Source organism: Carcharodon carcharias, chromosome 18 (assembly GCF_017639515.1).
Source record: "Carcharodon carcharias isolate sCarCar2 chromosome 18, sCarCar2.pri, whole genome shotgun sequence".
Classification (NCBI taxonomy): Eukaryota; Metazoa; Chordata; class Chondrichthyes; order Lamniformes; family Lamnidae; genus Carcharodon; species Carcharodon carcharias.
The window spans coordinates 36,621,221-36,645,812 of NC_054484.1; the positions used below are offsets into that span (position 1 = coordinate 36,621,221).

A 24,592-nucleotide genomic window follows, 5' to 3' on the forward strand; every position below is an offset into this window, starting at 1 on the left:
ATGCTTTATTAACTGCTCTCTCAACACGACCTGCCATCTTCAATGACCCATGTATGTATACACTGAGGTCCCTCTGTTCCTGCACCTCCTTTAGAGTCTTTCCCTTTTTTTTATACTGTCTCAAAATACCTTTCCTGCCAAAACAAATCACCTCACACTTCTCTGCATTGAACTTCACCTGCCACTTGTCTGCCAAATCCACCAGCATGTTTATGTCCTTTTGAAGTTCAAGACTATCCTCATCACAGTTGACAACATTTCCAATCTTTGTGTCAGCTGCAAATTTTGTAATCATGCCCTGCACATCACAGTCTAGGTCATTAATATATATCAAGAAAAGCAAGGGTCCCAACACTGACCCCTGAGGAAATAGACTACGACCTTTCCTCCAATCTGCAAAACAACCATTTATCAATGCTCTGTTTCCTTTCACTCAGCCAATTTCCTATCCAGTGCCTACTTTTTATTCCATGACGTAGAATTTTGCTTACAAGTTTGTTGTGTGGCACTGTATAAAGTGTCTTTTGAAAATCCATATACACCACAGCAACAACATTTCCTTTATCAACCTTCTCTGTTACTTTCTCTCAAAACTCCAAGTTAAACATGATTTTCCCTTGATGAATCCTTACAGGCTTTCCTTAATTATCCTGCACTTGTCTCAGTAATTATTAATTTCATCCAGTACTTAGTCGTAGGGAAACTTCTGGAAACTAAGGTCAAACTCACGGGCCTGTAGTTGCCAGCTTTATCCTTGCACCCCTTTTCGAGCAAGGGTGTAATATTCACAGTTCTCCAGTCCCCTGGCACCCCCCCTTTGTCTAAGGAAGACTGGAAGATTATCACTATTGCCTCTGCAGTTTCCACTCTCACTTCCCTCAGTACCGTTGGATGTATCTCATCCTGCCCTGATACCTTATCTAATTAAGATAGTCTTTCCAATACCACCTTCCTCTAGATTGCAAGTTCTTCCAGTGTACCAGTTACCTCTTCTCTCACCTCGGCCTGGGTAGCATTTTCTTCCTTTATAAAGACAAACTTTTTAACTTGATTCATTTCTTCCAAAATGGAATGTTGAATAATGGTAAACAGGCTTTAGTTTGGGAACAATGCCTTTGTGAGTTTGACAATATCCCAGTGGCCTTTTATCATAAGCAAGAATTACTGGAAAATTACTTGCATGCCCTGACACCAGAGTAATGGTTCTCAACGACATACAACAAGTTATAATGCTGTTTTTCACGAGAGCCCTATTTTCATTACCATATGATTTAAATTCAATGATCAGTCCTCTTGTGAATGTTCTTTTGAGTCAACTTAAGAACCAAAAAGGTTAATCAGAAAGGGCAATTGGTCACTTAATTCTAGATAATGTAGTAATACTACAAACTGTGGTGAGAGTTACACATTTTTATTTATCTATTTGAATTAAAAGAGAAACATTTGCAGAAATTGCATGAAAACATTTCCCAGATAACTCCTTGTAAGCTTTAAACCTAGTCTTGAAATGGACAGAAGAGATACTGAAATCTGTTATTTTATGTAAGTAGCAGAATTAAATAGAAATGAGCTCTGCTTAAAGATTAAACAAATATTTGGGACCATGAAAACAGTGCAGTTAAGCAGATTTGAGATTTTTTTTTTCCAGGACAATATTTAGCTGTTACATTAGCACTAATTGTGCTATTCCTTAAGCTTATATTGAGCTTCATTGGAACAGTGTAGGAGAACAGAGGGGTCAGGGTAGGAGTTCGGGGAACAATTGAATTGAAAGTCAACTGGAAGCTCAGGGTCATACTTATGAACTGAATGGAGATGTTCCACAAAGTGGTCATCCAATCTTTGGTCGTCTCAATGAAGAGGAGACCACATAATGAACAGTGAATAGTGATATGCTAAACTGAAAGAAGTACAAATAAATCACTTCACCTGGGAGGGGTGTTTGAGGCCCCAAACAGCGGGAAAGGAAGAAGTGAAAGGGCAGGTATTGCATCTCCTGCGCTTGTTTGGGAAGAGCCTGTGAAAGGGGTGGGTTGTTTTTTAATTCATTCATGGGACATGTGCGTTGCTGGCTAGGCCAGCATTTATTGCCCATTTGTAACTACCCTTGAGAAAGTGGTGGTGAGCTGCTTTCTTGAACCGCTGTAGTCCATAAGGTGTAGATACACCCACAGTGCTGTTCGAGTGTGTGTTCCAGGATTTTGCCCCAATGAAGGAATGGCAATATATTTCCAAGTCAGGATGGTGAGTGGCTTGGTGGGGAACCTGCAGGTGCTGGTGTTCCCATGTGTCTGCTGCCCTTGTCCTTCTAGATGGTAGTGGTCGTGCGTTTGGAAGGAGTTGACTGAGGCATCTTATAGTTGGCACACACTGCTGCCACTGTGCATCAGTGGCGGAGGGAGTGAATGTTTGTGGATGGGGTGCAAATCAAGTGGGATGCTTTGTCATGTTAGATTCTCTCTTGTTGAAGCTGGTCATTCCGTGGCACGAATATTACTTGCCACTTAACAGCCCAAGCCTAGATATTGTGCTGGTCTTGCTGCATTTGGACATGGCTTCTCAGGTACTAAAACAGTCCGTGAATAGTACTGAACATTGTGCAATCATCAGCAAACATCCCCACTTCTGACCTTATGATGGAAGGAAGGTCATTGATGAAGCAGCTGAAGGTGGCTGTCTGGGGATGATTGATGAGTGGACAGGGTGTTGCAGAAGTAATGGTCCATTTGAACTGCTAACTGGGGAGGGGAGATGTGTTTGGCATCATGCTGGAGGTGGCAGAAATGAATGTGGAGGCTTATGGGGTGAGTTGAAGACCATGGGAACCCTATCGCGATTCTGCGAGGGAGGGGAAAGGGTGAAAACAGAAATGAATGGACATGGTTGAGGGCCCTGTCAGCTACAGTCGTGGAGAATCCTCAGTTGAGGATAAAGGAAGATAGGAAGATGTATTAGAAGCGCTGGTATGGAAGCTGGCATTATCAAAATAGATATGATAGAGATGGAGAACTGGGAGAATGGAAGAGTCCTTACAAGAGGCAGGGCGCAGTCATGGTAGCTGTAGGACTCACTGGACATATTATGGAGTCATGGTCACTGTTGTAGTCAGTGGGCCCTGGCATAGTGCCCTGGCAGTTTCTGTAGGATATAACTTGTAATTTTTGTATATTGGTACTCAGTTAACATGGTTTACATAAGGAAATAAACAGCTAAATTGGTGCCTCAAGCAAAGTCAATTTAGCAGCTTTAACAGTAAAATACAACTACCTGCTTGTGTTATGCCTTATGTATTTTATTAAGCAATGCTTTAAGGACTGTAGATTATTCAATATTGGGGGTTGTGACTCTTTTATAAATGTAAGTGATTTATAAGCTCCCACTCTGAAATGGAAACACATTTTTGCACTTTAAGGTAGCACATTAATGCACTTTTAGTTAGGATTATACTCTAGTAATTTACATTATCTTTCTGCAGAGAAACACCAACATCAGCAGGACCAAATTCCTTCAACAAGGGAAAACAAGGATTTTCTGACAACCAGAGGTTATGGGAGCGGAAAATGAAAAGTCAGCTGCGGAATTTTGGAGACGAGGACTAAATGCCATTGCTCAAAAGCCAGAGTTGAGAGCTGTGGGAAGGAGAAAGAAAGTTTAGGGATTAAGATGCATTCTAAACCCTCCAGATTGCTTTGAAATGGAAACTATTTTCAACGATAAGTGTATAATGTATACTTAAAGACTTTCTCACTATAAATTGTAATGAGTGCAATGTGTTTAGTAAATAGTGGATAACCCCTTCAAACAATTTCATTACAGGAATATTCTGACACAAAAATCGGCATTTAGATCCTGTCATCTCTTGTAGCTGCCGTTGATTATTTTTAATGTGGCTCAGTGGGCTTTTTGATTAGAGTGCTGTAAACTAACATATCAACAGTTAAACGTAGCAAGGATAAGTTCAGTTCACACCATTGAAAAGTTCATGATTGTTAATTGCATAGCTCCTGAGAACAGTTTTATATTTTACAGTAGAAGGGATATTTTGATTTAAGCAAATTTTGTGACTTAAAAGTTTAAACTCTGCCAAATTTTTTTAAAACTTATGTTTCCCAGTGATGCACCATTTCCAGCAAGAGGATGAACTAATGAGACATTCCTAGGTTGTATATAAACTCAAGTCGGAATAGTTTAACCTACCACTTGACTGTTCTATGCTTGCAAGGCAGAACAGGAAATCATTGTATGTGGAATGGCAGGGGCAAACTATGTCCTGTCTCTTCATCCACATCAATATTCCAGTATACAGCTCTTTATTTCAAATTATTATTAATGAGGTCATGGTATTATGAAATTAATACACAAATGTTATAATTTGGCACGCTCCATTAGAGTATGGTAAGTAACATCATTCCTATTCCCTCAAGACACGTGTCTAATGATTTTGGATTTCCAGCATCTGCAGTTCTTTGCTTTTATCTCTGTGTCTGCTGAGGAATAGCTGGCAAAGGAACTGCAAGTAAGTGCAAATTTGCTATGAATTAGAAACCTCAATACATACAATTAACTGATGTGGTTGTATCAGCATGAATCAGCCCAGCCACAACTTTTCTGAAATTCTTATTGTCCTATCCTGGGGCTTCAAAAGTCTTGTATTAGTTCTGCTGTACAAAATGATAAATAATAAACTCTAAACTGGGATCATGTTACTCTTCCCAGTGTACCACATGGCATTCTTCCATTGGTAACTCAAACATTAGAGGTTTAGGAAGCTCATTTACTCGACTCTTGCTCTTTCGCTGAGTCAAATAAATTAATGCATTTGTTCTATGCTATTCTTTGATGTGCTGGAATCCCCATTCTCATGTCAGGTATCCCAGTTCTGTCTTTGGGTTGATCCCTTGAAAATCTTAGCAGAAGGCCTCTACAAGTTGTAGTGCAGTCTGTCTATAGCAAGCTCAGTATAATGATTTATTCTGTTTTCTTCCATTTCCCAGCTTGATATTTTGAATGGTTTAAATCTGCCAGAAATATGAAGGTTAGGAATAACACCCTTGGAGAATAATTGAGCTACTAATAAGATCTTTGGTGAAAAATTATGGGTTATCTATAGATATTATTTGTAAGTTTGCTGTAAAATGGTGTAGAGAAGAAATATTCCCCACTAAACATTTGTGAATCAAGGGAAAGTGTATTGTGCTGAGTAGGCACGATCCTGAATGTTTTTAAAAAAATGATTCAGTACTTGTACATAATGTTTTGGGGAGTATTAATAACCCCATTCATAATCCCAGTGGACTCATGGTGTAGGATTGGCAAAGAGGGTGTTGTATATCATCTGATTTCAGCCTGTTTTTATTTGGTTGTTTTGAAGGATATAACACCATGAAAACATGTGACGGTGAGGTGCCTAAATGTAGACTTATCTTGCTTTACAACCTGTACATTACAGGCACTACACACTTGTCTCCATTTCACACAATATTTCTTGGATTGTGTAAGTATATTTAAATTTAGGCAACCTGGTTCATGCAGTAACTTTTTTTCAATAAAGGTATTTTCAGTGAAATACACCTAAAATTGATGCTGTAAATATCGCACTGTTAGTGCAAGGAATATCTTGCACAACTTATGGTTGCCACCAGTGTTGTGCAAAATTAATTTTGCTGAGACATTTGCTTCACTAAGTTTAAAAATAAGGAAATCCAAGTTTTAGGAGATTCATTATGGGATTTATTCACCTTTTTTCACTAAAACACAAAGCACTTATCTTAATGATCAAGATCTAGGGCCTCAAACAGATAGCTGTGACCTCTGTCTGCATTTTTTCTGAGGTGGCAGTGCTCTTTCCGTAGGCTGTTTAGGAGTACATTTTGTAACCAAGATAGCCTATAACAGAGACTTAATAGTCTTCATAGCATCTGGTAAATTGAGGGCCAGTTGCTTGATATGTGAGATGATAGCAGTAAAATGTGATAGCATCATCTGTACTAAAGGGGAGGAATTGGCAAAGCTTTTTGCTCATTAAATCAGTGGCTTCTGATGCTGGCAAGTGTGTGCACATTGATGTAATTTGAGGAAAAGATCATACTAGCCTGTGATTCCCTCCCTGATTGACCGGCCCATCGACATTCACTGCGCTCACATGTGATGAATGGCCACTGAACTCTCACATGAAGAATGGGAAGGTACTGGAGAGCTGCTAATGCTCGCACTTTTGAATGAAATATTTCCCGATTGTCCATTGAAAACCGAAACAATATTGACTGACATTTTCTTAAAAAGTTTAAATTTCTCATTTTATGAGGCCTATAAAAATTACAGCCTCCAGTGTAATTAATAATGTCACTCTGGGAGCTTCCTTGTCAGTGAATTTGACGAATCAGTCCAGGGTGAATGCCTTATACTTTTTTCAATTGGAAATGGAAGCATAATTTTGAACAAAAGCATTCGACTGGTGAAACTTTATTAGCTATATCAGTTTGATTCAACTGATTACTATTCATGAACCTGCTAGAAGTATGCATGTGTGGATATCAGGTAAGGAAAGGATCAGACTTGGCAGTGAAACCCTCCACCTTTCAATAGCATGCTGATTCTTGTTGTCAATGTGCAAAATAGTGACCACAAGGTACTGACGCATGCTTGACACTTGGGCAGCATATGCCACAAGGAATCATTGTCTTCAAGAGGAGGGAAGAAAAATTGGCAATAAAAGAGAAATACGCTACAAGAAGAACTTTTTTTGCAATAATATTCCTTTTTTAACAATGGACTGTTTTGGGGGTATCAAAGGTGGTGGAAGATGAGAGTTTACTGCTTTTTGTGGCTTGTTTCAGTGAGATTGTATGAAAGTTTTTATAATTGGATCACTCTCAAAACTGTCCAAAAACATTGACCTGTGGTGCTTTGTCAGCTACAGTTTTTGTAATTCAGTATTGTTTGTGGGCACAGAAACTTCCTTACTGCAAACTTGCAACGTTGGCTGTAGCCTTCACAGTAGTTCGCATTGTTGCACACAGAAAGCATTTCAGACTTTTTAAATATTGGAATACTGATTTGTAGAGACTGTAACTCAACTCTGAAATGGTTTTTGTGAATAACTTATCCTGTTAGTCCGTGTTTAGTATTATACCGCAGATCTGTATGAGTGAGATTGAGCTGAGCACAGAAGTTATTTTGTGGACTTGGTGGTAGTTCTGTGAGAAAATCAGTTTATTGCATGCTTCTGTGGACTGTTTCAGTTGACTCACCCTAACAGAAGGAGGTGTCTTTTTATGTCTCTCTCCAGCATCCCCCCCGCCCCCAACCCCATCACGTCTCCGCAGGTAATAGTAATTCGCTAGAAAAGGGTCTTGACAACTGGCGAAGTAAAATTAAATTTCCTGTTAATATTTTTCAGATTCCACCCACCCAATCAGGAATTCTAACAAATCTAGAAATCATTCAACATTTGAAAGCTGTGATTGAAATAAACTTTATGCCAGAAGAGAGACCTTTAAACAAAATCAATTTAATTTCCCCTAAAAAAATTCTTATGTTGTCTTACAAAATGCAGGTGTAGTAAATGTTGTTCAAAATTATTTTAGCAAATTACCAAGTACAATAATTCTTAGATATCAAATTGTAACAATGTACTTAATTTGATTTTCTTTTCACTGGATACTATGCAGAATTTAGCTTACTCTAGGAGTTGATGGAATATGAATCGAAACAATGCCGAATGAGCAGTTTGTTTCAAATGGCTGACTATTGATGAATGCCTTGCAGATGGCCAGAGTTCATTAAATTTATAATTGCTTTGGCCAGTTCACATTATTTTCCTCTAGCTATTTTTTTTCCCGTGTCCCTGAAACCATGCATAAGATCTTATTGGAGTAGGTGAGCGACCTGTTTTGAAATCCACCGCTGCCATGACCAGCAGCTATGTGTTCAAATGTTTGATTTAGAGTCAAGATTTCCTATTCTCCCTGTGGGAATAATGCTCCCCCCACCACACCCCGACGGTCAGAATACTTCACTTGCATGGAATCACAGGTGCAAATGCAAACCGTAAGCAGAAATTAAACGTTAAAACTTGGAGTATTTTCATATGTTAGTATTGTTTTTCTTCATCTTCTGTGAGACTTGTGCTGTTTATACAGAAGCTTCTGGTTGTTGTGTTTGAATATTGAGGTAGTTTTGTTAAGGAAATGTGATTTTTATTGTACTGAAATGTAAAATTTTGCAAGTTGGGCAGGGAAAATAAAATGCTTTCTGGATTAGCAAATACTCTTTATTAAATGTTTGCACAAATTGTGTGCAGTGATTTGTGTGAGTGGGCACTAAATACCATGCAATGTGTGGGAAACATTGTACTGGAAAATACAGTAGGCAGTCTGTATTTGAAGAGTACCAGGTAACACTCCTCTTCCTCTGCCCATCTTTTCCTGACATCGCTGGGAAGGCGATGGTGTGTTGGTATTGTCGCTGCACTAGTAATCCAGACACCCAGGGTAATGCCCTGGGGACCATAGCAGATGGAATTTGAATTCAATAAAAATCTGGAATTAAATGTCTAATGATGACCATGAAACCATTGTTGATTGTTGTAAAAACCCATCTGGTTCACTAATGTCCTTTAGGGACGGAAACCTGTCATCCTTATCTGGTCTGGATTACATGTGACTCCAGACCCACAGCAATGTGATTGACTCGGAAATGGCCTAGCAAGCCATTCAGTTGTAACAAACCGCTACAAAGTCACAAAACAGGAATGAAACCAGACGGACCACCCGGCATCGACCTAGGCACTGGAGATGACAATGGCGATCGCAGCCCTGTCGACCCTGCAAAGTCCTCCTTACTAACATCTGGGAGCTAGTGCCAAAATTGGGAGAGCTGTCTCTCAGACTAGTCAAGCAACAGTATGATATAGTCATCCTCATAGAATCGTACCTTACAGATAATGTCCCAGACTCCTCCATCACCTTCTCTGGGTTTGTCCTGTCCCACTGACAGGACAGACCCAGGAGAAGTGGTGGCACAGTGGTATAAAATGGGAGGGAGTTGCACTGGGAGTCCTCAAAATTGACTCCAGACCCCATGAAGTTTCATGGCATCAGGTCAAACATGAGCAAAGAAACCTCCAACAGATTACCACGTACCGCCCTCCCTCAGCTGATGAATCAGTGCTCCTCCATATTGAACATCACTTGGAGGAAGCACCGAAGGTGTCAAGGGTGCAGATTGTACTCTGGGTCGGGGACTTCAATGTCAATCACCAAGAGTGACTTGGTAGCACCACTACGACTGAGCCGGCCGAGTCCTGCTAGACTGGATCTGTGGCCGCTGGTGAGGGAACCAACAAGAGGGACAAACATACTTGACCTCATCCTTACCAACCCTGCTGTATGCATCTGCCCATGACAGTATCGGTAGGAGTGACCACTGTACAGTAACTGTGGAGATGATGTTCAGCCTTTACATTGAGGATACCCTCCATCGTGTTGTGTGGCACTACCACCGTGCTAAATGGGACAGATTTCGAACAGGGCTAGCAACTCAAAACTGGGCATCCATGAGGTGCTGTGGGCAATCAGCAGCAGCAGAATTGTACTCGAACATAATCTGTAACCTCGTGGCCTGGCATAACCCCTAGTCTACCATTAGCATCAAGCCAGGGGATCAATCCTGGTTCAATGAAGAGTGCAGGAGGGCATGCCAGGAGCAGCACCAGATATACCTAAAAATTAGTTGTCAGCCTGGTGAAGCTATAACACCAACTAATTGTGTGTGAAACAGCATAAGCAGCAAGTGATAGACAGCTAAGCTAGAGCAGAGCTAGCCTTCAGCCAATTCAATTCACGCCACGTGATATCAAGAAACAACTGAAGGCACTGGATACTGCAAAGGCTATGGACCTTGACAATATTCCAGCAATAATACCGAAGACTTGTGCTCCAGAACTTGCCGTGCCCCTAGCCAAGCTGTTCCAGTACAGCTACAGCACTGGCATCTGCCCAGCAATATTGAAAATTGCCCAGCTATGTCCTGTACACAAAAAGGACAAATCCAACCCTGCCAATTACTAAGATAAAAGCAAAATACTGCGGATGCTGAAAATCAAAACAAAAATAGCTGGAAAAACTCAGCAGGTTGGAAAGCATCTGCGGAGAGGAATACAGTTAACGTTTCGAGTCCGTATGACTCTTCATCAGAACTAAGGAAATGTAGAAATATCTGCCCTCACTCCTTCCTTTCACTCCCAGAAGCATGATGGGGTCCTCCTTGTCCTCACTTATCGCCCCACCAGCCTCCGCATTCAAAGGGACATTCTCTGCCATTTCCGCCAACTCCAGCATGATGCCACCACCAAACACATCTTCCCTTCACCCCAGCGGCGGTATTCCGCAGGGATCGTTCCCTTTGGGACACCCTGCCCCACTCCTCCATCCCCCCTATACCTCAACCCCCTCCCACGGCACTTTTCCATGCAACCGCAGAAGGTGTAACACCTGCCCCTTTACTTCCCCCCTCCTCACCGTCCAAGGGCCCAAACACTCCTTTCAAGTGAAGCAGCACTTCACTTGCACTTCCCTCAATTTAGTCCACTGCATTCGCTGCTCCCAATGCTGTCTCTACATTGGACAGACCAAACGCAGACTGGGTGACCGCTTTGCGGAACACCTTCGGTCTGTTCGCAAGCATAATTCAGACCTCCCTGTAGCTTGCCATTTCAACACACCACCCTGCTCTCATGCCCACATGTCCATCCTTGGCCTGCTGCAATGTTCCAGTGGAGCTCAACGCAAACTGGAGGAACAGCATCTCATCTTCCGACTAGGCACTCTGCAGCCTTCCGGACTTAACATTGAGTTTAACAACTTCAGATTGTGAACTCTCTCCTCCATCCTCATCCCCTTTCCGATCCCCCTTTTTCCAATAATTTATCATTTTTAAAATGTTCTTTTCCCACCTATTTTTAAATTTATTTCAATCTATTGTTTTATCTCCACCTTTTAGCCCTTCTCGATCCCTTCCCCCCACCCCACCCCCACTAGGGCCATCTGTCACTTGTCCTGCTTTCTACTCTTAATGTCACCATTAGCACATTCCTTAGATAATATCGCAACCGTCAACACCGCTTTGTCCTATTGTCTATGACATCTTTGGCAATTTCTTCTTTGCCTCCACCTATCACTGGCCTTCTATCCAGCTCTAACTGTCCCACCCCCATCAACTAACTTATATTTCATCACATTTCTATATTTCCTTAGCTCGGATGAAGAGTCATACGGACTCAAAACGTTAACTGTATTCCCCACTGCAGATGCTGTCAGACCTGCTGAGTTTTTCCAGCTATTTTTGTTTTTGTCTTGCCAATTACTGCCCCTTCAGTAAAATAATGGAAGGGGTCATCAACAGTGCTATTAAGTGGCACTTGCTTAGCAATAACCTGCTCACTGATGCTCAGTTTGAGTTCTGCCAGTGCCACTCAGCTCTTGACCTCAATACATCCTTGGTTCAAACATGGACAAAAGAGCTGAACTCCTGAGGTGAGGTGAGAGAGCATTTGACCGAGTGTGGCATCAAGGAACCCTAGCAAAACAGGAGTCAATGGGAATTGGGGGGAAAAGTCTCCGTTGGTTGGAGTCATACCTGGCGACTTGTGCTCCAAAGGAAGCTCAAAGGAAGATGATTGTGATTGTTGGAAGTCAGTCATCTCAGCTTCAGGACATCACTGCAGGAGTTCCTCAGGGTAGTATCCTCGGCCCAACCATCTTCAGCTGCTTCACCAATGATCTTCCTTCCATCATAAGGTCAGAAGTGGGGATGTTCGCTGATGATTGCACAACATTCAGCACCATTTGCGATGACTCAGATACTGAAACAGTACATGTCCAAATGCAGCAAGACCTGGACAATACCCAGGCTTGGGCTGACAAGTGGCAAGTAACATTTGCACCACACAAGTGCCAGGCAATGACCATCTCCAACAAGAGAGAATCCAACCATTGCCCCTTGATGTTCAATAGCAATACCATCATTATCAACATCCTGGGGGTTACCATTGACCAGAAACTGAACTGGAATAGCCAAATAAATACTGTGGCTACAAGAGCAGGTCAGATGCTACGAATTGTAACTCACCTCTTGACTCCCCAAAGCCTGTCCACCATCTACAAGGCACAAGTCAGGAGTGTGATGGAATACTCCCCACTTGCCTAGATGAGTGCAGCTCCAACAACACTCAAGAAGCTGGACACTGTCCAGGTCAAAGCAGCCCACATGATGGGCACCACTTCCACAAACATTCACTCCCTCCACCACCGACGCACAGTAGCAGCAGTGTGTCCCATCTACAAGATGCACTGCAGGAATTCACCAAGGCTCCTTAGTGCCTTCCAAACCCATGAGCACTGCCGCCTAGAAGGACAAGGGCAGCAGATGGAGGGGAACATCCAGGTTGTGGTGTTCCATCTAAGTAACACACCATCCTGACTTGGAAATATATTACCATTCCTTCACTGTTGCTGTGTGAAAATCCTGGAACTCCTTTCCTAACAGCACTGTGGGTATACCTACACTACATGGACTGCAGCTGTTCAAGAAGGCTGCTCACCACCACCTTCTGAAGGGCAACTAGGGATGGGCAGCCATTGATGCCTACATCCCATGAATGAAATTAAAAAATGCATGCTGATGCATTAGATTTGGGTCCACCATCATGTCTAGGGTTCAATATACAATAGTTAATTTAACATTCTTTTGGATGGTTCCACATACCGTCGTTCAAATTACACTGGTTGTTCACCAAGTTAGATCAGTCATGGCAGGTAAGCTTTATAACTAATGAAAAAGGGAAACTCTTTCTGGCCAGAATCGTGAAAGACAGAGTTGTACACTGAAATATATTAGTACTAATTTATTTAACAGTTTTAGCTGCATTATCATAGATGCAATCAACATGAACATAGGAGTAGGCTTTGAGCCTGTTCCACCAGTCAGTGAGATCTTGGCTGATCTGTGGACTAACTTTTATTTACAATCCCAGACCAGACCAGACCCTTAAATTTTGATATGTTCTAGTTAGGGACCCATAATCTTTTGTTTAAAGTAGACAAAGTTTGAGATCCCAGGTAGTTACTAAGAGAATAAAGCCACAAGATTCCATGGTTTTTAAACAAACCAAAATAAATGTTACCATACAGTCAGAAAAGTAAAACAATTCACAAAATCTATCTTGTATGCTAACATTCAGAATTAACATTTGAATCAACAGTTAAATTGTGGTCAAACACACCACACTGCACAATAAATGTCAGGTGCAACCAAGACACCCCACAGATTTCTCAGCATCCCACCCAGATACCAGTGTCCACTGTGAGTTACACAGTCTTGTTAAAACTCTCTCTCATGAGGGATTTTAAATCTTCACTTTTGATGATCTAGTCTATGAAGTCCCTCAAAAGTTGCTCTGACTCAGACTGCCCTTACAATTGCTCACCTCCTGGTGGTTTAATCTCTTCTCCTGAGACTGGGTTCCATAGACTTCTCAAGGCTGCACTCCAGCACCAGCTTATAGGCACAACTCCAGCTCTTCAGCCATGCTGAGCAGACCGTCATTGTTCCAAAGGGTAACCTTTGCCCCAACGGAGTCAGCTTTTCAGCTCTCCAAGGCTTCTCTGAGCCCTACCTGTACGAAGCCAGCACACAGCATCTTTTTCACTGTCTGGCGCCTCTTCCTTTGCTCCCTTCCCAATGGTTTCTCTCTCCAGTGGTTCCTATTAATGATGGCCTCTTCCCAGTGGTTCCTTCCCTGGTGGTCAGTCTCTGTCTCTCTGGGCCCTCCCTTTGTTCCACAGGACTCCCCCTTTTTTTAGTGCCATACAGGGTCTCATGATTCTTGTTTTCATAGCACACAGGTGCACTACTAATGTCCTGGATGACTAAGCCCTATAACTGCGGAAAAAAACTAGAATGGAGTGTAAAAAGCCTGTCACCCTACCGTGCTCTGCACATGCGCTGGAACTTGGGCCTGCTGGGAAACGGAGTCCTCGGCTTTAGCCCGGAACAAGGTAAGTTCGCATTTCGTAACACTCTATATACCTGCCTTTAGCTCAGATTCCTTAATGCCTTTGGTTAACAAAAATCTATCAATCTCAGATTTAAAATTAAATTAAACTGATCTTCATCAGTTACCATTAGCAGAAGAACTTCCACCACTTTTTGTAGAAGTGTTGCCTAATTTCACTCCTCAGAGGTCTGGCTCTTATTTTTTGACACTTTCCCTGGTCTTAGACTCCCCAGGCAGTAGAAGTAGTTTCTCTCAATATACCCCATCTCTGTTCCGCTTAATATCTCAAAAACCTTGATCAAATCACCCCGGAAACTTCTGAATTTCAGGGAATATAACCCTAGTTTGTGTCATCTCCTAATTTAACCCTTAGAGTACAATTATCATTATGGTAAATGTATGCTGCACTGCCTCGATGACCAACAAATTCTGAGCTGTGGTATTGAGAACTGCTCACAGTATTCCAGGCTCACAAAAGAGATATACAAACTTCTGCCACCCTTTGTGTGAAGAAGTATTTCCTAATTTGATTCCTAAAAAGGAGAGGAGGCAGTGGCATAGTGGTAATGTCACTGGACTGGTATTCCAGAGGCCCAGGCTATGCTCTGGGCACATGGCATCTAGGCACAGTAATGGTGACCATAAAACCATTATGTATTGTCATAAAAAACTATCTGGTTCACTAATGACCTTTAGGGAAGGAAATCGCCTATCCTTACCTGGTCTTGTGACACCAGACCCATAGCAATGTGGTTAGAGAATCTAACCGTCTCCTCTCGACAATCAATGACATTACCATCTTGGAATTCCCCACTGTCAAAATGCTGGGGGCTACCTTTGACCGGAAACAGAACTGGACTAGCCATATCAATACAGTGGCTACAAGAACAGATCAGAGACTAGGAATTCTGTGGTGAGTAACTCGCTTGACTCCCTGAAGCCTATCCACAAGTCACAAGTTGAGTGTGATGGAATACTCTCCATTTGCCTGGATTAATGCAGCTTCAACAACACCCAGCTTGACACCACCTGGAACAAAGCAGCTCACCTGATTGACACCCCATCCACTACCTTCAACATTCACCCTCTCCACCAATGACTCAGTGGCTGCAGTAGGTACCATCAATTTGAACAAGTGTGAGAACTCACAGGATCCTTCGTCATTAAAATCGAGTGCCACTGCCACTTCCCTCCTTCCTGCTAGCCCACCTGGCTAAACTTTCTGAAACTTTCTGCTCTGAAGGAGGGCCATACAGACTCGAAACATTAACTCCGTTTCTCTCTTCACAGATGCTGTCAAACCTGCTGAGTTTTTCCGGCATTTTCTGTTTTTGTTTCAGATTTCCAGTATTTTGCTTTTATCCTTGGACCAAACTTTCTAAAAACTTCCCCCCCTGCCCTTGCCCTGAACTTTCTATCTTCTAGTTTCTCTCCTATCTGCCCTCATGCCTTCTCTGAGATCATCTTGTCCATGAGACCCACAATCGATCTTATTCCCACTAAACTGCTGACCACTCTACTACCCTCCTGGCTCCCGTGTTAGCTGATATTGTTTAATGTTTGTCTTCTCAGCTGCTGTCCCCCTGTCCTTCAAATCTATCATCATCCCTTCCTCAAAAAACCCTGACTGCTCTGTCATTGCAAACCAATACTTAAATCCAAAGTCCTCTCAAATGTATGCCTACCTATCCCTGAACTCCCATGTTTGAATCCCTGCAATTTTCTACCCCACCACAGTATGGAAACTGCTTATCAAAGTCACAAATGACATTCCATGTGACCGTGATAAAAATAAACTATCTTTCTTGATCTTTCTCTACCTTCCTGCATCCATTGATAGGGTCGACCATATCAGTCTTCATTAAAGGATTGAGGACAGGCCCAACAATGCTCAGTTTTATGCAGATGTCGAGCCTCAGGGTTCAAGTGAAGTGGCTGACACTAGAACATCAGCGGGAAGTGTGTGGACATCTGTCAGAGAACTCAGAGGCTGTTTGCTCCCATGTGTTGATGAGTCCATTCATACCATGAGTGGCACCATGTCTCTGGCATGTGAGTGCATGGTCTCCTCCATTGACAGACTGGCCACCTTCATGAAGAGCCACGTGTGGCAGACCATTGAGTGGATGCAGGAGATGTGCACTGGTGGAATCATTTTTTTAAATATTCATTCACGAGCTATGGGCTTCACTGGCTGGGCCATCATTTGTTGCCCATCCCTAGTTGTCCTTGAGAAGATGGTGGTGAGCTGCCTTCTTGAACTGCTGCAGTACATGTGGTGCAGGTACATCCACAGTGCTGTTAGGGAGGGAGTTCCAGGATTTTGACCCAACCCCAGTGAAGGAACAGCGATAATAGTGTTAAATAGACAAAATTAAGGGCATTTTATCTGAATGCATGCAGCATTTGCAATAAGGTAGATGATTTGAAGGCACAGATAGAGGTAAATGGGTTGGTTACAGGATGATAGAGACTGGGAAGTGGATATTCAAGGATATGCGTCATTTAGGAAGGATAGGCAAAAAGAAAAAGGAGGAAAAGGCAGTAGCATTGTTAATAAGGGACGGTATTAGTACATTATTGAGACAGGATCTTAGATTGAAGGATCAAGATGTAGAATCAATTTGGGTGGAACTAAGAAATAGCAAGGGGCAGCAAACAGTGGTGAGAGTTGTTTACAGGTCACCAAACAGTCGTCGTAACATTGGATACATTATAAATCAGGAAATTAGAGCTGCATATGAGTAAAAATGGGCGACTTCAATTTACATATAGATTGGGTAAACTAATTAGTATTAATGCTGTGGAGGATGAATTCCTGGAGTGTGTATGAGATGGATTTCTGGAACAGTACGTTGAAGAAACAACTCTAGAGGTCTGGCTTTTTTATATCTAGTATTATATGTAATGAGAAACAGCTAATTAATAACCTTGCTGTAAAGGAGTCTTTAGGAAATAGTATGATAGAATTTTACATTAAGTTTGAAAGTGATATAGTTCATTCTGAAATTAGGGTCTTAAATCTGAACAAAGGAAACTATGAAGGTATGAGGGGAATGTTGGCTATGCTGGATTGGGAAAATACACTACAAAATTTGATGGTAGACAGGCAAGGGCTAGTATTTAAAAAAGCCTTGCATGGTCTACAACAAATATACAATCCTCTAAGACCCAACAGTAAAAGTGGATCAACCATGACTAACAAAAGATTGTATTAGACCAAAGGAAGTGGCTTATAAAGTTGCCAGAAAAAGTGGTAAATCCAAGGAGTGGGAGCAATTTAGAATCCACTGAGGATGATCAAGAAACTGATAAAGAAAAGGGAAAACAATATGAATGCAAGCTAGCAAAAAAAACATAAAGGTGGACTGTAAAAACTTCTTTAAGTACGTACAAAGGAAAAGATTAGCAAGGACAAATGTGGGTCCATTACAGACAGAGACAGGAGAATTTGTGATGGAGAAAGGTATGGGAAATGTCCCAGAAATCCTAGGAGCCTGTGAAAATGAGGAACTGAAAGAAATGAGTATTAATAAAGAGGTTGTACTTGAAAAAATAATTGGATTGAAGGCTGATAAATCCCCAGGATTTGATGTGCTGCATCTCAGAGTGTTGAAAAATGAGAGATAATGAATGCATTGGTGGTTATCTTTCAACATTCTATAGATTCTGGAAAGGTTCCTACAGACTGGTAAGTAGTAAATGTAACCCCACAATTTAAGAAGGGAGGGAAAGAAAAAAACAAAGATCTACAAGCCTGTTATTTTGATATTGGTAGTGGGAAAATATTAGAATCTATTATAAAAGGTGTGATAATTGGACACTCAGAAAATACTAATACGATTGGGCAGGGTCAACATGGATTTATGATAGGGAATTCATGTTTGACAAACCTGTTGGAGTTTTTTGAGGATGTTACTTGTAGCATTGATAAAGGAGAACCAGTGAATGTGTTGTATTTGGATTTTCTGAAAGCTTTGTTAAGATCCCACACAGGGGGTTAATAAACAAAATACAGCACAAGGGATTGGGAATAATATACTGGTATGGATTGAGAATTGATTAACAGATAGAAAACGGAGAGTAGGAATGAACAGATCAATATTAGGGTGACAGGCTGTTGCTAGTGGGGTACCGCAAGGTTCAATGCTGGAGCCACAGTTGTTCATGATCTATATAAATGATTTGGATGTGGGGACAGATGTAATATTTCTAAATTTGTTGATGACACAAAACTAGGTGAGAATATAAATTGTGAGGAGGATGCAAGGAGGCTTCAAGGGGACTTGGGCAGGCTAAGTGAATTGTCAAGAACATGGCAGATGGTATATAATGTGAATAAGTGTGAAGTTATCCACTTTGGTAGAAAAAACAGAAAGGCAGAGTATTTCTTAAATGGTGAGGGGTTGGGAAGTGCTGGGTGCCCTTGTTCATGTGTAACTAAAAGCTAGCATGCAGGTGCAGCAAACAATTAGGAGGGCAGTTCTGACTCTTCTGTTGAAGAGTCATACGGACTCGAAATGTTAACTGTATTCCTCTCCGCAGATGCTGTCAGACCTGATGAGTTTTTTCGAGACGTATCTTATGTTCAGTGGGGTAAAAGGGATTTTGGGCTGAATTTTTAAAAATTCATTCAAGGAATGTGGGCTTCGCTGGCTGGGCCATTTATTGCCCATCCCTAGATGCCCTTGAGAAGGTGCTGGTGAGCTGCCTTCTTGAACCGCTGCAGTCCATGTGGTGTAGGTACACCCACAGTGCTATTAGCAAGGGAGTTTCAGGATTTTGACCCAGCGACAGTGAAGGAATGGCAATATATTTCCAAGTAAGGATGGTGAGTGACTTAGAGGGGAACTTTCAGTTGGTGGTATCTCCATCAATTGGCTGCCCTTGTCCTTCCAGATGGTAGTGGTCATGAATTTGGAAGGTGCTGTCCAAGGAGCCTTGGTGAATTCCTGCAGTGCATCTTGTAGATGGTACACACTGCTGCTACTGTACGTCAGTGATGGAGGGAGTGAATGTTTGTGGATGTGGTGCAATCAAGCGGGCTGCTTTGTCCTGGACGGTGTCAAGCTTCTTGAGTGTTGTTGGAGCTGCACTCATCCACGCACATGGGGAGTATTCCATCACACTCCTGACTTGTGCCTTGTAGATGGTGGACGGGCTTTAGGAAGTGAGGTGAGTTACTCATCGCAGGATTCCTAGCCATTGAGTTGCTCTTGTAGCCACAGTATTTATAAGACTAGTCCAGTTCAGTTTCTGGTCAGTGGTAACCCCCAGAATGTTGATAGTGGTGAATTCAGTAATTGTAGTGCCATGGGATATCAGGGGGCAATGGTTGAATTCTCTCCTGTTGAAGGTGGTCATTACCTGACACTTGTGTGGTGCGAATGTTACTTGCCACTTGTCAGCCCAAGTTTGGATATTGACCAGGTTTGCTGCATTTGGACATAGACTGCTTCAGTATCTGAGGAGTCGTGAATGGTGCTGAACATTGTGCAATCATCAGCGAATATCCCCACTTCTGATCTTATGATGGAGGGAAAGTAATTGATGAAGCAATTGAAGTTGGTTGGGCCGAGGATACTACACTGAGAAACTCCTGCGGTGATATCCTGGAGCTGGGATGACTGACCTCCAACAACCACAACCATCTTCCTTTGCGCTGGTATGTCTCCAAACAGAGGAGCCTCCTCCTCCAGTGAGTTGTTTAATTGTCCACTACCATTCACAACTGAATGTGGCAGGACTGCAGAGCTTAGATCTCATCCATTGGTTGTGGGATCGCTTAGCTCTATCATTTGCTGCATATGCTGCTTGGCATGCTGTGTTGTAGCTTCACTAGGTTGACTTCTCATTTTTAGGTACGCCTGGTGCTGCTCCTGGCATGCCCTCCTGCACTCTTCATTGAACCAAGGTTGATCCCCTGGCTTGATGGTAATGGTCGAGTGGGGGATATGCCAGGCCATGAGGTTACAGATTCTGTTCGAGTACAATTCTGCTGCTGATGATGGCCCACAGCGTCTCCTGGACGCCCAGTCTTGATTTGCTAGATCTGTTCAAAATCTATCCCATTTAGCACGGTGGTAATGCCACACAACACGAGGGAGGGTCCTACGCACCCTCTTGGGAGTATGTTTTTCCCTCTTGTTGGCTCCCTCACCAACTGCCACAGACCCAGTCTAGCAGCTATGTCATTTAGGACTTGGCCAGCTCGATCAGTAATGGTGCTACCGAGCCACTCTTGCTGATGGGCATTGAAATCCCCAACCCAGAGTACATTCTGCACCTTTGGCACCCTCAGTGCTTCCTCCAAGTGGTGTTCAACATGGAGGAGCAGTGATTCATCAGCTGAGGGAGAGTGGTATGTGGCAATCAGCAGGAGGTTTCCTTGTCCATGTTTGACCTATTGCCATGAGACTTCATTGGCTCTGGAGTCAATGTTGAGGACTCCCAGGGCAACTCCCTCCTGACTGTATACCATTGTGCTGCCACCATGGGACAGGACATACCCAGGGGTAGTGATGGTGCTGTCTGGGACATTGTAAGATATGATTCCACGAGGATGACTATGTCAGGCTGTTGCTTGATTAGTCTGCGAGACAGCTCTCCCAATTTTGGCACTAGCCCCAGATGTTAGTAAAGAAGGACTTTGTAGGGTCAAAAAGCTGCGATTGCCATTTCCAGTGCCTAGGTCGATGCAGTTTCATTCCCTTTTTGTGACTTTGTAACGGTTTGTTACAACTGAGTGGCTTGCTAGGCCATTTCAGAGGGCATTTGAGAGTCAACCACATTGCTGTGGTCTGGAGGCACATGTAGGCCAGAGCAGGTGAGGACAACAAATTTCACTTTCCTAAAGGGGCGTTAGTGAACCAGGTGGGTTTTTTACAACAATAGTTTCATGGTCATCATTAGACTTTTAATTCCAGATGTTTTTATTGAATTCAAACTCCACCATCTACCATTGCAGGATTTGAACCCAGGTCCTTGAGTATTACTCTGGGTCTTTGGATTACTAGTCCAATGACAATACCACTACACCATCTGCTGTGTGCAAACAAAGAAGTTGCATGTCAATGACTATTACCATTGCACTCTCTGATACATGGCCAAAACACCCTCATCCTTCTTGGAGAAGGAGTTAGTATGATCACTATTTTCATCCGTCATCAGTTCAACTCCTCTCTGATGCACCAGGTCGTGCAGTGCTGCATACCACCACGGTATGGGAGATTCTTGAGGGTCCATATTGGAGGGTTGCCCAGACGGCCTGTAACCATCTGAACTATTTTGTTAGAAGGCTAATTTCCTGCTTGAGGACTTTGAAGGGTCGACTGGGCATGATGCGCTGTTGCCATTTCTGGTGTCTAGTCCAATGCTGGGTGGTCCATCTGATTTTATTCTTTTTTGATTTCTCTGTAGCAATTTGATACAACTGAGCAGCTTGCTAGGCCATATTAGAGAGCAGTTAAGAGTCAACCTCAAAAACATAAAGACAGCAGATTCCCTTTCTTAAAGTGAACTAAATGGGTTTTTAAGGACAATCTGGTGGGTTTCATGGTCACTAATACCGAGACTAGCTTTTAATTCCAAATTTTTATTTAAATTCTACCAGCTGCCTTGGTGGGATTTGAATGCCCTTGTGTTCTCTGGATTTCTCGCCCAATAACACTCCCACTCTGCCACCATCTCTTCTTAAGTGATAATGTCACTGGACTAGTAATCCAGAGATCTAAGTTAATGCTCTGGGGTGTTACAATCATGTGAGAAGGGGTAGAATGGCTCACTTCTTTTCCCACTCCTTGTTTGACCACAGGTTTTTTTTGAAAGGATATGCTTGGCAATTCAGTGAGTGTTTAACTATTTACATGCTGTGATTGTAAAAGATAGAGAGACAGATTCCCTTGTAATTTTTAAAAAGGATACTATTCATTGTACTTAAACCTAAGTAAAAATAATAAAACTGCTCCAACTTCCATGTATTTATACACTCAAAGTTCTGACACACACGTCAGTAAGTTACAGGAGGAGGAAGCAGTTTTTTTTTAAAGAATCCAATGAAAGCTAAAGGATCCCATTCACGTTCCTTCAAGGTAATTGTGTCTGCTGGAGTTTTCTAGACAGGTTGATTGATTCCATTTTAATAGCTTTAGAATGTGTAAGGTATAGTCATACAAATGTTTAGCAATATTAGAAACTGCTGTTTCAAGTCACTGGAATGCAGTTTGTCTTTTAAAATTCAGTGGTTTTCAGCCAGTAAATCCATAAGTATTTTTTTATATAAAGTCTGGCTTTATAACACCTCCCCACCAAGTGAAATGAAATTTCATGCATTTCATTACAACATTGTTCAGCAAAACACACAGTCACTCAAACACTCATCTTACACTGACAGTGCTGGCATGTCTGCAACAACTATTCTCTATTCAAGTTTGAATGTATCATCACCCTCTTGGATGAGGCACAATTATAATTAAATCTTTTTTGGTGTTGGGCTAAGGAAGGCTTTGTTTCAAAAATGTGGTGCCATCCAGCCTTTTTCTCTCTAAATCCCAATTAGGTGTTGTTTAGTGTGTTTGGAATTTCACTGGATTTATTCGTAGTGCTATGGGTATTTTAATGCCAACAGATATTAAAAGACTGTATACTGTCTTTTGTGGGATCTGGGCTAAGTGCAAGTTCAATACTTGTGTTTTTGAGGTCAAATTTCACAGGCTTCTGTGGAGACATGTGTTCTGTCCCAAGGCTTTACTATGCAAATTTCTTCGGTGGTTGCAGACAATTTGAACATTGAGGGAATGGAACCCTTTCCTGTTCCCAAACACACGTGGCTGCACTGAAGGAGATTTGATGGCCACATGCATGCAAGGTATAATCCCCTGTATCTGAGGAAATCGTGTCATTGCTCTGAATGAGAAAATCCTGCCATTGCCCTGAATCTGATCACCCTGACTTGCCTGATCGTTGCGAAGCAGAATGTTTTCCCCTGTACCTGCAAACAATTTATCCATCACCTGCTTGATGCGACAATGGGCAACTAACTGAGCAATCCCACAAACGTCTCCAGACAATCCCTGGAATGATCCTGTAACAAAAATGTCGTGCACCACAGTCACCTTCACTGTCACAGGCAATAGCTGCTCACCACATCCCAGTGTCCTCAACTCCTCATCCAGCATGCAGTAACCACCTGCCTTATCAAATGCAGTCTTCACCAACATGGGTGCTCCAACATTGCCTTATAGCTTAGCCTTTACCTGTATGCCCTTTGCATTGGTTACTGCCTTTGCTGAACATTAGCCTGTCTTACTGGTCCTATGCACCCTTCTGGGAGATACCCTTCCACTAACAGCCCTCTGCATTGGCCTTCCACACGGCAATCCTTTTGAAGTTTCCCTGTCTTCCAATCTCTACCCTGATCCTTCCTGCTAATAATACAGCAAAACTTAATTGCTGTTAGTTAAAACCAACATTCATTAGCCACTCAGCTCTTGCCTCCTTTGTGTGTGGCAGAGAGATGTGTATGCACGTCCCTAAAGCACTGTGGGACCTGTGCACTCCATGGAAAATTCCAAACTCAGTAGAATATCATTTCAATTGACAACTTAACAGACTCAAATGGATATTTGCCACTGGCCTCTGTGGTCCCCATTCCACTGCCTGATCATCCCTGGGAAATTTGGCCAGCAGTGGGAAGACTTGGGGTATCTACAATCCCATTTTCCCGACATCTACCTCCAAGCCTGTCACCACAGGGCCTGTAAAATGCTGCCCACAAGAGTTTAAACCAGGAAGTTAGGATATTTAATTCATTATAAAGTCATATACAAAAGCAAAAGATGAAAAGAAAGAGATGGGACTGAGAAGAGATAAATAAATTTTTAAACAAAACATTTTCAAATTAAATTCCAAAGGCACGAACTACGTATTGCTTATGGAGCAAAAGCAGAAAATGCTGGAAAAACTCAGCAGGTCTTGCAGCATCTGTGGAGACCCTGGATGGGTCACATGGACTCGAAACGTTAACTCTGTTTCCATCTCCACAAATGCTGCTAGACCTGCTGAGTTTTTTTCCAGCATTTTCTGTTTTTGTTTGATTTCCAGCATCCGCAGTATTTTGCTTTTATCTTACTGCTCACAGAGGATTGGCCCAACTAGCATACCTGAACACTTGCACCCAGAGGGCAGTGCTGAGGCCAAATGATGAAAGATGTTTTTGAGCCATGATGTTGTGGTGAATCCACACTGTTCAGGACTATTGGTGCAGTGTAATGCAAGGACTAATTTGCAGCATCACGTACTCAATTCTTTGTCCGATTTTGGACCCTTGTGTTCTAAATTTTGAATACAAAACAGACTACGGTTTCATGAGTAGTGTCATCAAACAACGTCATTCCTTTTTTCCAGTTTTACCAATCGTCATTTTTCTGGACACGTTCATAACAATATGGGGAAAACCTATTTGTTCTCACAAGAGAACAAGAAGTTCTTTTTTAAAAAATTAATTTATTCAGCAGTCATGGTAACCGAAGCTTTTAC

The 24,592-nt window shown here is 42.2% G+C and overlaps 1 protein-coding gene across 1 annotated transcript in view; it reads left to right on the plus strand.

Annotated features, from left to right (window-relative positions):
- The window catches only part of LOC121290567 (PEST proteolytic signal-containing nuclear protein-like), a 28,476-nt gene extending 20,215 nt beyond the window's left edge, over positions 1–8,261 (plus strand). Inside the window, exon 5 of the mRNA XM_041211122.1 lies at positions 3,476–8,261. Coding sequence (XP_041067056.1) covers positions 3,476–3,599 — 124 coding nt within the window. The 3' untranslated portion in view covers positions 3,600–8,261. The remainder of the gene's footprint in view (positions 1–3,475) is intronic.
- Positions 8,262–24,592: the final 16,331 nt, after the last annotated feature.